At 36.2% G+C, this 13,738-nt stretch overlaps 1 protein-coding gene across 3 annotated transcripts in view; it reads left to right on the top strand.

The window, feature by feature from the left end:
- The window catches only part of LOC124721777 (BET1 homolog), a 36,045-nt gene extending 22,806 nt beyond the window's left edge, over nt 1-13,239 (top strand). For all 3 annotated transcript variants that reach the window (XM_047246891.1, XM_047246890.1, XM_047246892.1), the window contains exons 3-5: nt 4,294-4,403; nt 10,471-10,527; nt 12,845-13,239. In XM_047246891.1, coding sequence (XP_047102847.1) covers nt 4,294-4,403; nt 10,471-10,527; nt 12,845-13,000 — 323 coding nt within the window. In that variant the 3' untranslated portion in view covers nt 13,001-13,239. The remainder of the gene's footprint in view (nt 1-4,293; nt 4,404-10,470; nt 10,528-12,844) is intronic.
- Nucleotides 13,240-13,738: the final 499 nt, after the last annotated feature.

The raw sequence follows: 13,738 nt of genomic DNA, 5'->3' as shown, positions 1-13,738 counted from the left end.
CTTGTACTGAAAAATTTTACCTTGCTGCAGTAGCAAATAAATTGAGAACTTGCACTTCAGTATGTCAGCTGCCACAATCAGTTGGGCTTCTTATGACTATTTCTGAGCAGAGTGTTGTTGGTAGTATATCTACTTCAGTAACTAATAATAATTTCTCATGACATAATTGGGAATCATCCAAAGAGCACATTTATAGTTCTATCAAATGCATTGTGCCTTTCGATATTGGTATGACACTCCCAGTCGGCCAACTAAACGGAAGAAATTCCCCAACGCGTTATTTATTTATTAATTATAAAGTACGCCCACTTACAATTGCTAACAAATATTCAGTTTCGTCTGTTGCATGTTATTCCTTCCTAAGGCATTCCATGTCTGACATTGTCAACCATTTTATACACGGTGAACACCTCTGAATAGATGTGGCCAGTAAAATCATTTATTGATTGTGCCGTAAATCTTAAGAGGCCCTAGATGACCAGCTGTTGGTGTTATTGAGATACTGTTCAACTTTAAGTTTTTGGGTTTACAGATGTCAAGCAGTTGTCTCTAACATACTTCTTAACAAAGCACCCCACCTTTTTTTTCTTATTATACCATATAAAGTACTATTTGAGGCATGGTGGCAGCTTTGAATCTGCATTCTGTTGTTCAGTTTCCCATTCAGTGCTGCAGAATTTCTTGATAATCTTTTTCTAGATTTCTCAGAAAGGTGTAGTCATCCAGTTATGATTTCATCCACTCATGTGCACCACAATAATGCCATGCCCCTGGAGATTTCAAGCCCCTCTTTCAAGGTGGTCAGGATTATGCTTTAAATGACAAATAAAGTAAATGGTGCTCTATAATGACAACTAAAAAATATGGTGTTATAGGTTATTGATGACCTAAATAATAGCCAGTATTCTTTCTCCACTACTGAATAGTTTCAGCTTTATTCAGAGTTAGGGAGGCGTGTGCCATTACTGTGTCGTTTCTATAACCAGGTCTGGAAAAATATCACTTGACAGCAGGTATACCATTTGGATATCATCCTTACACCCAAAATATTTTAAATATTATGGAGTAACAATTTCTGCATTGGTGAGAATATAATACAAAAGTTTTTAATAAATTAGTCATAATAAATTACTACATAAAACAATGACATTGGCAAGGAGGACTTTTCTAAAACCATTTAAGTATGTACCACACATGACTGATGCTGACACAATCAAATGATGGCAGTAGGTGACTAATACAATGGTTGTGCCAGAAAGTGTCTGTTTTGAGAAGTTACTCTCACAAGGGAACCTCCCCATCGCACCCCCCTTAAATTTAGTTATAAGTTGGCACAGTGGATAGGCCTTGAAAAACTGAACACAGATCTGTGTTCAGTTTTTCAAGGCCTATCCACTGTGCCAGATCTGTGTTCAGTTTTTCAAGGCCTATCCACTGTGCCAACTTATAACTAAATCTGAGGGGGGTGCGATGGGGAGGTTCCCTTGTCAGCTTCAGATAAGTGTATTTTGTGTTTCTGTGGTATTGTGGGTCAATATGTCTGGACCAAGCTCTTCAGTTGATTGGAATTGGCTTGAGAGTGGTAGTAAGTTCATCCTTTGTTCCAGAGATCATTGAGCAAGTAGGGAAAAAAAATGTTATTTTTGTGTTGGTGCATGTTGCATAATACTGTTAGGCAAGTGTCATCTACAGAATAGTATTGTTTATTGAGCTTTATTGTTCAAATGTATTAAGTAAAATATTGTACTAAAATCTTTGTTTTGGACTGTTTATCACCAATGGAGTTTCATTTATGAAGAGCCTACTGCTTCATTTTCAACACTAAAAGAGTGAACAGCTGTATTCAAATATGTCCTTACTTCCCTTGAAGATGATCCACATTAAGGACTTGCCACTCTGCAGTCACTGATGTAAATATAAAAAAATAGCACACTATGACATTGTGTAATCAGCAGTTAAATGTTTATGAAGGAGCTGACATTGTATTCATACCAGAAGGGAAAGTATGGTCTATTTTGTATGAATTAAATGTAAGAAATCTTGAATGCTAGTCAAAAGAAAATGAGAAAAAAATGTCAGAAATGTTTAAACTGTTGTAAAAAGAATGTTATTAATTTTGTGCCCTAATTTGTTATTGTGTATGAGACACGACTTGATTACTGTGTGCAAAAGTGAACAACTGTCAAAGCAGTGAATGAAAACTGGTGGCTTTGTGCCAAAAAAGATGAGCTTGAAATCATTTTTCAGAAAGGTCTTAATGGAAACGTATGAGGAAAGAGACTATGATTGCAATAGAAAGGAAAAAAAAATCTTTCACCAGGAAAATGCAACAGTCCACTTAGGTACTTCAGTAATGGCAAAGCTGGGGTTAGTTTGAAGTAAAACTTGTTGAAGTAAAACTTGTTGGGTACCAGACTTGGTACCCTCTGACTCAGACCTTGTTTTGCATCTAAAGAAGTACTACACAGACATTATAGAAACTATTCATTGCAAAAATATTGGACAGAGTGAATTGATCTAAAAGATGACTATATTGAGAAATAAACACACATGGCTCTGTGCAGACCATGTACTGATTACTGTCATAACATAGTGCATTAAATTCATTGATAAAACAACTGACTTTTACAGTACACACTGAAAAAAGAAAAAAAAATCACAATATCAAGAAGGAGTTGTCTGAAATAGATGAAAGTTGGTAGGCATGTTTCTACATTTGAAAGAGGATGTCTGTTCAAATTTTGCACCAGTCACATAAGAGTGGCACTAGTAGCACCACTATGAGGATGCAAATCAGGTTTGCTTTAAATACACACTGTAATGGTCGTAAGTGGTAGCTTCTTTTGAGGTTGGGCATGGTCGTTCACGCTAGTCAAAAATGTCTTTAATGTGACAAAGACACCATTATCAGTACCTCACTGAGTGTGAATGGGCTATGAGAAGCTGAATGTTCCTTCTGCAATATTGCAGAAAGACTTGGCAGGAATATTGATTGCTGGCAGCAGTGGCTGCGAGAATGTACGGTTGCAAGAAGACCAAGCTCTGGATAGCCACATGGCACTACTGAGAGAAAACACCATCGTGTTTGACATATGGCTCTGGCACATTGTACTGCATCTGCAGCAGCAATTTGAGCAGCAGTTGGCACCACAGTGATACCTCGAACTGTTACAAACTGGTTACTTAAAGGACAGCTCCGAGCCAGGCCCCCTGTAACCTGCATTCCAGTGACCCCAAACCACTACCATTTGCAGCTTCTGTAGTGTCAAGCGAGAGCTCATTGGAGGGCAGGTTGTTGGAGGTTTCTTTGTGTTTTCTGAAGAGAGCTGGTTCTGCCTTGGTGCCAGTGATGGCCCTGTGTCGGTTAAGAGGAGGCCAGTTGTTTGCCTGCAACCAACCTGTCTATGTGCTATACACATTGGACCTATACATGGAGCTATGGTCTGGGGTGCGATTTTGTATGACAGCAGCAGCACTCTAGCGGATATCCCACACATGCTGACTACAAATCTATGTCAATCTGGTGATTCAAACTGTTGTGCTGCCATTCATGAATAGCATTCTAGGAATGGTTTTCCAAGAGGATAACACTCACCTACATACCGTTGTTGTAACACAACATGTGCTACAGGGTGTTGACATGTTGCCTTGGCCTGCTCGATCGCCAGATCTGTCTCCAGTCGAGCACATACGGGACATCAGCAGACAACAACTTCAGCATCATCCACAAACATCATTAACCATCCCTGTATTTACTGACCAAGTGCAACAGGCGTGGAACTCCATCCCACAAACTGACATTCGGCACTTGTACAACACAATACATGCATGCTTGCATTCAACATTCTGGCCATTACACTGGTTATTAATGTGCCAGCATTTCACATTTATGGCTTATCTCTCACTTACATTAACCTGTGATCTTGTAATGTTAATCACTTAAATATGATACCTTGACAAATGTACTCCTAAAATTTCATACCTGTACTTTAATTACTCTTTGGTGTTGTGATTTCTTTTTCCTGTCAGTTTATATGTACTATATTTTAATTAAAAATCTATCTGTGTAGAAAAAAAGGAATTTCAGTTTTCTGCCTGCCATATATTTTATCTGTAATTACTAATTAGATACTGCAACACACTTACTGATGTGAAACTCTGAAGCAGTCTGTTCTTCATTTTCAACAAATTTGTTTTCATCCAGAAATTTGTATTTAATTTAGTAAACATTTTACTTAAGATATTTGCCTGTACTTCACAAAATTCATAGTACTGTAAATGTTGTTTTAACAGGACAGTTTTACGAACCAGTTCCTACAAACGTAGACCATGGAGATATTCTGGAAGAAGAAAATGAAAAGATGACTGCACTGTTAAGAGACAAGATTCATGATTTGAAAGCTGTACGTATACTTTGAATAATGGTTTTATTTTCTATAAGAGCACAGAAATCCTCATTTTTTAAATATTTTTTAAAGCATGTAATATATTTGGAAACATTATCACCATATAGTGAATATTGAAATGTATGTGAGGTTGATAGCTATTTTACTGGACTCCTGTAAAGCATGTTTAAAAGGGCCCAGGAAACATTCTTTTCCCAATTAAAAGCAGAATGCATGTATTTTGTGTCTAGTTATCAGTTATAATGACAGTGGTGAATTTATTGGAAGAATCTTAATAAAAAAAAATTTAAAAAAACTCCAAATTAAATTATTATATCAATTGGGCTATAAGCTGCCATGCTGACTTTTCTGGATCATTTCATCAATTATAACATTAAATACTTGTTCTTGGTGTTCATTGTTCATGTCCAGAATCTTATCTGATGGAATACAATTTTCATTTGGAATTGGTGTTGAAGTTTTGTTATATAATTTCTATCATGTGCCAGTCCCAGATGGGCAACTGAAAGCAAAATTCCGATATTATTCCAAATAAAACCCATGTTGTTACAGCCAAATGTATCTGGTATTTGATTAATATGAGTTGAAAGCCCAACCACTCTTAGAATGCCACCTACAAATAGACATCAGTTCTTGTAACATGAAAACGTGCCAGAGGTGATTTGCCTTTATATGTAGTAAAATTTTCTTCCATATCACCATGCACTGACTTGTGGTTGGTGATTACTGTTTATAGCCTATCTTTATTGGGTTACTAGTCTTTGTTGCTACAGTGTATCATCTTCGCAAAAAGTACTTGAGGAGGAGGAGGAGGAGGAGGAGGAAGAGGAAGAGGAAGGCAGTCCTCATGAGGTCACATTGACACTGAAACTGACATTGTCATTGCAGTACATTCTCAAAAAAAGCAGTAAAATAATTATATGTATTGATGTTGTACGAAAGTTCTTGTTCAGTGCAAATACTTTTGGATTAAAGGAGACCACTCACCAAAAAGCAGAAGCATTGAGTTGTTGATAGGCACACATGAAAGAAAGCGAGCTAGAGTAATGCATACAGGAAACATACACAGTGTACTGTTAGTCCACCATGTAGGAATGTAGGAGCCGAGGCAGGGGGGGGGGGGGGGTTTGTGTGTGTGTGTGTGTGTGTTGTGTGTGTGTGTGTGTGTGTGTGTGTGTGTGTGTGTGTGTGTGTGTGTGTGTCAAAGGATAACTCCCAAAGCTACATATCCTACGGTTTCAGTTATCACAGGTCGTACTCTTTCCAGGACCCTATAGTTTCCTCCTATCACCCTCAACCCTCTTGTTCTGAAGGCAGTTGCTATGAACCCTCATCCATCTCTCAAAATTTCCATTAATTATCAACTTGTTACTGTCCTAACTACCACCATAGGTTCTTCTTTTGGTTGAGGGGGAGGCTGGGGGTGAGTGATAGTCTATCAGATCATGATGGACAAATAGTAATACTGGGAGGCAGTACAGTAGAATTATATCCAAAGGTGATCAACAAGGGATTTAGTGGCGTGGGTCTACTTTAATGCAAACTTTCAAAGACAGTCTTGAAAGCTATTCTTGCCAAAAAGTTCACATTGCTCACAACTTGAATCACTTTCTTTGATAGTTTCTCATCAATTACAATATAACCAAAGTGTACTTGTGATAAGGAGCCATTTCAATGGCTAATGCTATTAAAATAGCATTTGGAAGAAATTAAATGTAGCCCAGTTACTAAATTTCACCACATACAACACTGAGAAGTACTCGAGAATTTAATTCAACAGACTAGAACCACACATTATGCCAACTATTGATCTTTCACAACAAAACTGAAACTATATCAATTCAGTTTAAATAATTTAAGGAACAAAGGTTGCTGAATAGTAGACGTGCTGAGTTGTTGTCAGATACAGAAACAAGACTGAGAACTTTGCTAGCTTTCAAACAAATGCTTTTCTTCATGGGAGGGGGGGGGGGAGAGAGAGAGAGAGAGAGAGAGAGAGAGAGAGAGAGAGAGAGAGAGAGAGTGGGGGGGGGGGATTGACTGACTTCACTGAGCTGTTAGCTTTATTTTTCTTAAATTATTTACATTCCTCCAGTGCTTTCCATTACAATATCAGTACTAGTTTATAAACAAAGTACTTTTTCCTGCAGTGTTGATATTTACTTTGTCAGACAGATTTCACCTTTTATGCGAAGGTCTTCATCACATAACAGGCAAAACACTACTGGGAAAATACTGCAGCATGAAAAATGTACAATTTTTATAAACAAATGGTTATATAGGTTATGTGGAAAATGACCACTCCAACAAACTTGAAACTGTATCCTCAGTTGTGAGAAGCATATCAAAGCAGAAGTTGGGTGTGAAATATTTATTAATCACTTTCTGTCAACTGTTATATCCAAGTTTTATTGGCCAGGAACATACACAGAACCTTAACTTCAAGACATCTACTTTGACTGACAGCTACATGTAACAAACACAGATGAGATGAAACACATACTTACGTACCTGTGCAATGCATCTTTTAGGTGTGGCCACTTTACAAAATGGGAAAAAGAGAGAATGTAGGGAATTGTAGGTTGATTTCCTTACTATCATTGTTTTTAAAAGTTTTTGAGTACCATATTTAGCCGGCTGAAGTGGCCGTGCGGTTCAAGGCGCTGCAGTTTGGAATCGCAAGACCGCTACGGTCGCAGGTTCGAATCCTGCCTCGGGCATGGATGTTTGTGATGTCCTTAGGTTAGTTAGGTTTAACTAGTTCTAAGTTCTAGGGGACTAATGACCTCAGCAGTTGAGTCCCATAGTGCTCAGAGCCATTTGAACCATTTGAGTACCATATTTACTCGAATCTAAGCCGCACTTTTTTTCCGGTTTTTGTAATCCAAAAAACTGCCTGTGGCTTAGAATCGAGTGCAAAGCAAGCGGAAGTTCTGAAAAATGTTTGTAGGTGCCACCACAACTTCAGCCTTCGAATATATGTAGCGCTACACAGGCATGCTTTGCAGGCACAAAGATAAATACTGGCGCCAAAACCTCTGCGTCAGTAAATAAATTTTTAAAAAAGGTGTAAGACGAGCTTTTTTTCTCCGCCCCGAGTTTCGACCACTGTATTTTCATACATTATCCAACGAAGTAAATACAAATTCCGTATTGTTCATCTTCGAATGTAGCAGTATTTCAATGTACTACGAAAATCTGACTGGCAAGACTGTTTGGAATGTTTGTCAATATGGCCAACTCTACGTTCTGAATTTTTTCCTACCTGTGAGAAGAGATGGTTGCTAATAGGAACTTTTATGAATTGTGAATCACATGCAGTATTCTCTTCGCCATAAGAATAATACGAATATAAACATTTTGCCATGTGTTCTTTTGTGTTTACTGCTATCTCATTTAAATCCTGTCTGCCTAATAAACTACGAAACTAGTGTGAGACAACAGCAAACGCGGAAGAATTACATATCATGTCATGTGTATATTCGTATTATTCTTATGCCTAATAGTGACACAGTCAGAAATGAAGAACGACAATTGACTAGATTTTTAAATCTAAGATGACTCTAATTTCAATTTTTTCGCTAATGTGACAATTCCTCTTTTTTATTGTAAGCGGCGGTAGCACGCACAAAAGCAGGCCATGCCACAAGCGGCGACAGGTCGTAAACACACATTATCAGAATGCGACAAACAATGCATGACACAGTACAATAATGCATTTTCAGCCTAGAGTGACGTAAACACCTACAACAAGGAGAACGACACTTATCAGATCAAAGAAAAATAAGCAATCGATTCAAACCAGACGAAGCACGTGAAAAAGGAAGGGTACCCGTATAAATATGGACAGAGCGCCTGATGCATAGCAATGGCTACCTGGTAAAGCTTAACTGCTAAGCTTACGACTCGAACCAAACTACTGTAGCTGTATCGTCATTCATTCGACCTAAATTGTGTCTCATATTACAATGGTCCAACTTTGTTTCGATTTGGAGGTGCGGCCTAAAACTTTTTTCTCCCCTTGAATTTCGAGTCTCAAATTTCAGGTGCGGCTTAGATTCGGGAATTTTTTTTCCTTGATTTCGAGTATCATTTTTCAGGTGCGCCTTAGATTCGAGTAAATACGGTAGGTCGTTTAGAAAAAAACTAGTAACATATCTCTGTACACACTGTTTATTGCCAAGCTCACAGTTTGTTTCCAGGAGAGGAGTGTGAATAGAAAATGTAATTAATTCTTTTGTGTACAAGAGACCTGAAGGACTGAATGAAATGTTGAGTGCAGTTAGATATCACTTTTGATTTAATGAAAGTATTTGATTGTGTGGATCATGTTAAACTATTGCATAAGTTGGAACATAGCAGAATTTGGGAAAAGCTCAGCAATATTTCATTTCACATCTAGTAAAGAGGAAGTAGAAGTCTGAAGGTTGTCCTCTAGTGGCAAAAAATTATGAGCAAATTTCAGTATGACTGGGATGCATAAATCGGGGCACCATAGTGTTCTGTTTGATAGATTATACGAGTTATGTTTGAGGAAAATATTTTGTGCGTAGTATCTAAAAATTAAAAAAAAAAAAAAGCAAAATGTGGTTTAGTTTTGCCAAGTTTCTGTATCAAGAAATGGCATTTAATGGAATTTTAGATGTTCACCTTAAATATGCCTTCCTTCATGCACCTCTACCACAAGCTTGAATTATTTTGGAATGGGTATGACACTGTGATACAATTGGTACAATTGAACGCATGAATGCAATCAGAGACACAGTGTTCACATCCCCTCCTCTCACTGTACATCAATTAAAATCATACTGGCTGTTGTGCTTGGATTTTTGGGCACCAGTAATTCTTATAGAAGTTAAATGTATCTCTCGAATTTGCAAGTCTCTTGGTAGCAGAAATTTGCAGCACCTCAATGGGAGGCATTAACATATTTATTAAGTTAAGTTTTAAATAGCAGTCAAATGTAAATGTTTAATTGAGAAAGTAATTCATATTGTGCCTTAGTAATCTGAAAAACTCAACAGCATCAACCAGCAGTAGCAACTGTAAATATTCATACAACAGTAGTGAAAAACTTTTAAAATAATAGTTTCACCTACACTGTTATCAATATTTCGATCATCTGTGATGTATACTTTTTGAATATCCTTCATGGGAATCATCTTCAAGATCTGTGCAACATGTTTGAATGCAGCTACTCATTTCTTAAATGAAAATGAATGAGCAGACTCCTTACAAAACTTCACCAATTTTGGATGATTTTCTGTTTCTTGTAAGACAACCAAAACAAATAAATTTGTGGTAACACAGTATTCTATCATCAGACACATTTGGGGAAAAAAATTTGTCTTTCATTTAGTTGCAAAGATGGAATACACCTTCATGAACAATATTCTAATTCATCTTTTTGAATGGAAATCACACAACACCTGTAGACTACTTTAGAAAACCATGCAAACAGAACTAATTTGCTGATCATGTTGACTTACATTAATTTACAACATACAACAAAATCATCACAAAACAGGGTAGCATTGATATTACCACCATATTTGTGTCATATTACCACCATACTTGTGTCAGCCCAAGAACTTTCACATTTCATTTGTAAAATATGTCTTATATTTCATATGCAAAATGTCATCATCAGTTGGTATTACAGAAGGTGAAAAAGATGGTAGTCTGTAATAGATTTTCAACAGAATGTGTGTAATATTAAATAGGAATCACTTTCCTGATGTTCTGCAAAATATTTTTTGTCTGTGCCTGTGACATGCAGTTGTCACCTGATGATGTAAGAAACCGAAGGCCAGTTCATGACCAAGTAAATAATATGTTGCAGAACATAAGGGAATTATTTCCTATTGATGTCATATTTTGTCAAGCACAGATGGAAAATTCTGTTCATGTAAGTGCAAAATTTGTCATAATTTCAATATAAAATATGCTAAATGTCGGGATTCCTTTACTTAACTGTCAGATAATTCTGTATTTACAAGAAGTTATAAACTGATGTACTTATCCATTATATACTTATGTAGATTTTGTGTGTCTATTTCTTTAGGTTACACTTGAAATTGGAAATGAAGTGAAATATCAGGAGAAACTTCTAAACCACATGGTATGTGTGACATTATTTTTAATTTTTTAAACTTTTCTGATGTCTTTAATATCTGGGGTATTCTGACATTAAAATAATACTTGCATCTACTCTATTTTTACCGCACAAACCAGTTTTCACAATCAGTGCACTACCATGACATTGTTGATCATCTTTCACAATTTGAAATATGTATTTGGAGCATCTTTAGTGGATACCACCTGTTCGTTTAATGTATTGTGAAAAAAAATAAATCTAAAACCAATATGCTATAAGAGGAAAAAAATTTATCTAACATCAATATGCTATAAGAGGAAGAGTAATAAGAAACAGTTCTCAATTGGGGGCTCTGCCAAACATTAAAATGATTGTTTCAGGAGCCTATAAAAGTCCCAGTTGTAGGTGGCAACAGAATTCTTGTACAAGTGGAAGCTTCTTGTTTTATAAGAAAAAGTTAAATGCCAAGAAAGAATAAGAATTTAACATCCCTTTGCTGTTGAGTTCATAACAGAGTATCAAGATTTGCTGGACTAAGGATGGAGAGTGAAATTGAGTGTGGCTTTGATTATGGAACCATCCTGGTGCAGTGAGTACATAAGTTACATCCAGTTACTGGAAGAAAAGTAGAACATTGTAAGGTGTCATCTTTTTCATAAGTGTTGTGGATTTACTCACACACAGTCCAAAAGCCCTATTTTTTAATGATTTGACTGAAACCAGCATACTGACCACATTCTTATTCAAACATGATGTTACTTCAAGTGACTGTTGTGTGCTTTTCAGATAAGCAGATTCATCATATGACACAGGCCCTATTCCCAGGCTTGTGTACAGTCCTTAAAGATGACATCACATTATTACTAGAACATTACATTACATTTGGAAGACATTAAGACCAGCTATAGTATGTTAGATGAGGAGGTTAATGTATTGACTCAAATATTATTGAAACACTTTGGTAAGTTTTAAGTGTTACATTGAGAGCTTTTGCTTCTAAACCATTGCTGATATGCACTAAAGGACAGTTTCCTAACAGGTTGAAATCTTTTGTGGTGCTACAGATTTCAGTAACTAGTAGAAAGTTCAGGCTATGAATTTACTTTCACCTCAAAATGTACATTAACAAAATATTTCCAAATTCATGGTATATTACATATTGGTTGGACCGGCATCTGTAACTAGGTTGTGTACACCTTTTCTATTCTATTTCTTGCACCAGAGAAAATGTCATAGCTCTTTTGTTAGAGCTTATCCAGCTCTTAACATACAATGTTATGGGATAGCACCATCAACTGTTTGCCTGTATAAACTTTGTTTGTCATTTGGCTGTTAATTTGGTAGGCACGGTAGAGTTATTAGATGCATCGCAGTTTCTAAAAAATACAGATAGCTTCAACATCTTCATTTGCATATGTACTCCACAAGCCACAGATTAGTGCATCGCAGAGGGTGCCTCGTACCCCTGTTAGTCATTCCCATTCCCTGAATTTCATATTGACATCTGATGTCTATTGATGGAAAGCGGGGGATGATTATGGCAGAGTGGAACATGTTGGTCCCAGAGCAGTATGGAATCTCATTCACTTTAAGACATGCAGGACATGGATGGCACTACTGAGGTTGCTCCAGTATAATGTTATCTTTTTGTGGCACCTCTGAATTTGAAGAAAAATATTTAATGCAGAATTACACGGCTAAAAAAATAGATGGGCATCCATTAGGCAACACATTGTGTATCTTTGACAGGGATGGATGAAAGGTTTTGACAAACACTCTTATGACATTAAAATTATTCTCTAAAGTACTTTGGGCCATTTATTTCTCAGAGCAACTATGGCATGTCTTCAGCTGCAACTAACACTGAGCTTATAACAAGTAAGTGATATGGCTTCTGAATAAACACCAAAAATACAAAGCTATTTATGAAAATACCAAATGTGGTGTCTACACTAAATCATAATCAAAAGTTACACTTATGAATAATTACTTAATATTGCTCTTGGAACTTTCACAATACAGTACAGAACAGAGATAATAAGAGTGAATATTTATTAGCCAAAGTGCAGCAGTCATTTCAATATTAGATACTTAAAAGGTAATTTGCTTTTATGAAAATGTAACATTAAATGTTCCATTTAGTAAGCAAAATTTAAAAAAAAAGTTTTTGTTTCACTGGTAATGCCATATCAGAAAATGTATTTGCTATCACGTCTCATTTTTGAAAAAGCAGAGGCTTAATAACACACAGTACTTGGGGAAGAGTATACGTCATCACTAAAGCAACTATGTGAATTCAATGACTGCAGCGTTTTTCATATTTTTCCTTTCTTTGTTTTAGGCAGATGATTTTGACAGAACAGGTGGCTTCTTGAAGAACACAATGAATCGCGTCGTTCGTCTCGGAAAAGGAAGCCATAACCATTACATATTGTATCTGTTCATTTTTTCATTTTCAGTCTTTTTTACGCTTTGGTTAGTTCTAAAGATGAGATGAGGATTGTGTTTTAAAATGGAAAGCTGTACAAATATTACTAAAGGAAACAAAAATATGGCTAGTATTTTGGTTTAAACTGTGATATACATGTTTTTGTTCTCATGTGGAAGGTGGTTGTTGGCTATGGTATGCACGGAGTGTGTGTAAACTGTACTAATACCATACTGTGTGAATTCGTATTGTATTATGAATGTGTATACTGTATATGTTTCAAAATATAAAAATTATGTTGGAAACAATGTCTGTCTTTCAGTAATTCATTATATGAGATTTTTGTGAAATCTTTTACTAGAAACCTGCAAAAAATTCAGTCATTCTTCATTTTGAGAATCTTTAATTCAGTTATTCTCCTTTGGAGCCAAATCTATTTTTATATGCTTTTTCACAAATTTTAAAGTTAGGAGATTGTTTAAAGAATTTATGTAGTGAACAATCTGCCCAGTAATAATAAAGAATTCAAACTAGATATGCTCTAAAAAATATGTAAAGTGTAATTAATGTAAACAGCATAGTAAGAAATGAATTAGAAAGAGCTCGACTGGTGAGCCATACATCTGCTACAAGTAAGCTGCCAGAAGACTTTTTCTTTTTTTTTCTTTTTTTACTGGAAAACTTACCTCCATACAGCAGGTGATTGCTACATCTGTAAAAATGTTTATTATTAACAAGTAATGAGATGTGTGACTAGGATGTCATCAAACCTTAACACTGGTCAGTGGCATGGTTCTTGTGAGACAC

The sequence above is a fragment of the Schistocerca piceifrons genome, chromosome X (genome assembly GCF_021461385.2).
Source record: "Schistocerca piceifrons isolate TAMUIC-IGC-003096 chromosome X, iqSchPice1.1, whole genome shotgun sequence".
In the NCBI taxonomy this organism is placed as follows: domain Eukaryota; kingdom Metazoa; phylum Arthropoda; class Insecta; order Orthoptera; family Acrididae; genus Schistocerca; species Schistocerca piceifrons.
The sequence above is the reverse complement of the archived record's forward strand: the minus strand, read 5'-3'. Positions and strand labels throughout refer to the sequence as shown.